This window comes from Octodon degus, unplaced genomic scaffold, assembly GCF_000260255.1.
Source record: "Octodon degus isolate 3935 unplaced genomic scaffold, OctDeg1.0 scaffold00352, whole genome shotgun sequence".
In the NCBI taxonomy this organism is placed as follows: Eukaryota; Metazoa; Chordata; class Mammalia; order Rodentia; family Octodontidae; genus Octodon; species Octodon degus.
The window spans coordinates 709,224-712,327 of record NW_004524928.1 but is presented as its reverse complement, the minus strand read 5'-3'; the positions used below and the strand labels follow the sequence as shown (position 1 = coordinate 712,327).

Sequence of the window (3,104 nt, the reverse complement as noted above, 5' to 3'; positions counted from 1 at the left end):
CAGGGTCCCTGTGCTTTGCTTAGCTTAGCTTGTTCTAAGTAGGTGCTTTAGACCACTGAGCCATCTCACCAGCTCCTCAACAGACTTTCAATGGTATTTTCTTATAACACTTTTTTAAAAATAGGCTGGCTGGGCCAGGGAGATGGCTCAGTGGAATAAGCGCTTCCCTGGCAAGCGCAAGGGCCCGAGTTCAATCCCTGGTTCCGAAGGGAAAAAAAAAAAAAAAAGGCTGGCTTAAATATCCATGACCCTAACCCTCTTACCTGGCACTCTTGGTTATCTTTATAAGCAGCTAGGGCCTTCAGATATTCTTTCTTGGCAGCTTCAGTTTTCCTTTTATACACCTACAAGAGAGATTTTTAAAAGTCTCTATTCTCTTCACAAAGGACTGATAATTCTGTACAAAATTCCTCAGTGAGTGACAAGTCATCTCAATTTGACCAATGACAACTGTGTTAGTAAGAACAATTAAAGACTGTCCCCCTGGCTATGTCCCTCTGAAAGAATCAACCAATCCACAAGAGTCTTGCCAGAATACCTACACCTCAATGTATGCTTAAGTCCCTAAGAAAATCAAATCCTGGGCAGCAAGATAGCTCAGCAGCCTAAAGTGCCTGCTCAGGCAAGTGCAGGGATAGTGCTTCAAACCCCGGTTCAATCCCTGGATCCCTGGCACCACATGCCACGCCAGCCCTGCTGCTAGGGTGGGCTGAGCTGGGCACAAGGAAAAAAAAATGCTGATCAAAAACTGTATGATCAGTGGTCTGCTTAGCCTATGACTGTCCCTATCTAGCATACTCTGCCTTAAACATAGTACACTCTATAAAGATAGCTGTGAGAATTTTTCGGGGCTGGGGAGATAGCTCAGCAGTATAAGCTCCTTCCTGGCAAGCGCAAGGTCCTAAGATCTATCCCAGGGACCACAAAAAGAAAAAAAGAATTTTTCTTGTGTATGAGCCCCTTCTATCAAAAGCTAAAGCCTCCTTCTTTTATTTTTTTTGGTCTTTTTGAGACAGGATCTTACTATGCAGTTCAGGCTGGCCTTGAACTCAGTTTGTAGCCCATTTTGGTCTAGAAGGAACTACACGGTATGCAGCCACATTCAGCTTCCTGCTTCCTCTTTAAATCTGAGCTTGCTCTGAGATTTGTTTGATCGTAAGAATATGCTGAACTAACACTACAACTTAAGAGACCCAGAGGCATCTATTTTCAAGTTCTTGGAATGCTGGCCATACTGTAAAGAAACCAGTCTAGCCCACTTGGGAGATGAGAAGCCACAAGAAGAACCACCAACACATTTTGGCTAACAGGTAGCACCAACTGCTAGACATGTGAAGGTCATCTGATTACAACTACAATGACGAGGTCAGGCAAGAATACTAGGAAAATTACCTAAACTCATGGGATCATGAAAAACAAACTGAATTTTATTAAGTGATTAAGTTTGTGATCGCTTCTTTTGCAGCAACAAGAAGCAGATATAATAAATTTAGTTTTACTTTTAATCATGTATTTATTTATTTGGTATAGGGTCTCACAGTGATCCTCCTCTCTCAGCTTCCTTCCCCAACACTAGATTACAGGCACCTGCCACCACACCTAGTTTCAGTGGCTGGCACAGTGTGCCCGAGGTTGTGGGTGGGAATGGCATTTGGTATCTGGAATCAAACCTTTCATTTACCAGGCAGGCATTTAGATTACCAAGCTATTCTCCCTAGCCCGCCCCACAACCTTTTTATTAAAATATTAAATCCAGAACATATTTGACAAGACTCAGGAAATTGGGGTAATCATAATTAGTCATCTTCAATTCAATTTTATTTTGTATTTCTACAGTATCAATATGATTTTTTTGAGACGAGGCCTTCCTATGTTGCCCAGGTTAACTCCAAATTCCTGCACTCAAGGAATATTCCTGTCTCACACGACATCCATTTACCACATCCATTTATTTTCCTCTGAAACAGGATCTCATTATACAGCTCAGCCTGGCTTTGAACTCACTCTGTAGTCAAGCTGGCCTCAAACTCACAGCAATCCTCCTAGCTCAGCCTCCCAAGAGCTGGGATTACAGGTGTGTGCCACCATACCCAGCTAGTTTATCATTTAAATTGATTAAATTCTGAGAGATTATGTAGTTTTCAATTTGTATCAGGCCAATGAGAAAACTAAAAGAAATCCTAAATCCAAACTTTTATAGTTAGCATCAACATGGAACCTTCTGAAGAAGAGTCTAAATTTATAAATAGGGAAATTATGAGGTTTAGAAAAACTAAATTACCATACATCAAATTGTTAAAAATACACAAGGAATTATAAAAATTTACAAGTAATCTTGCATACAGCTGCAATTTCTAAGGAGGTTGTGTCAATGCCATTGACAAAAATGTGAAAAACTACATGTGTGGATGTTAGAAGAAAATCTCTTAATTAAAAACTTTTGCAACATTCACTATCCATGCATTTTCCTCACCTGTTTCTGCTCTTCTCCAAGACTGTCCCACATAGAAGCCACAATTTTTGAAACTTCTCCAAAAGTGGCATTAGGATTCTGTCCTTTGATGGCAGCCTGTGTGTCACGAAAAAATAAAGCATATGCTGAAACTGGTTTCTGGGGTTCATTAGGATCTTTCTTTTTCCTCTTCTTTGGGGCCTTCTGCTTCTTCCCTGCTTCCACTACAACTGTCTTCTGGGTGGGAAGTTGCTGTAGGAAAAACAAGAGAAAGAATTACAAGATGGAAGAAGGGAGTATTGTGTCTGATACAAACTGGATGAAAAGGTTTTTATATGGGGGAATTAGTCACATGTATGGAATTTATAGTAAAATCAAAAGTAATGGGTTTAGGACCAGAGAGATGGCTCAGTAGAATAAGCACTTGCCTGGCAAGTGCACAGTCCTGAGTTCAATCCACAGGACCTCAAAAAAAAAAAAAAGTAATGGGTTTAAAAGTAAAGTATGGGGCTGGTGAGATGGCTCAGTGGTCTAAAGCACCTACTTAGAACAAGCTCAGCAAAGCACAGGGACCACGGTTCAATCCCCCAGCACCACATGCCAGCCAGCCCACCCCTGGTGGGCTGAGCTGGCCACACACACACACACACAA

At 41.3% G+C, this 3,104-nt stretch overlaps 1 protein-coding gene across 2 annotated transcripts in view; it reads right to left on the bottom strand.

The window, feature by feature from the left end:
• Tox4 (TOX high mobility group box family member 4) overlaps nt 1-3,104 on the bottom strand; it is a 29,532-nt gene that overhangs the window by 11,550 nt on the left and 14,878 nt on the right. For both annotated transcript variants that reach the window (XM_023708354.1, XM_004648081.2), the window contains exons 5-6: nt 2,474-2,704; nt 264-344 (exon numbers count right to left, since the gene is read on the bottom strand). In XM_023708354.1, coding sequence (XP_023564122.1) covers nt 264-344; nt 2,474-2,704 — 312 coding nt within the window. The remainder of the gene's footprint in view (nt 1-263; nt 345-2,473; nt 2,705-3,104) is intronic.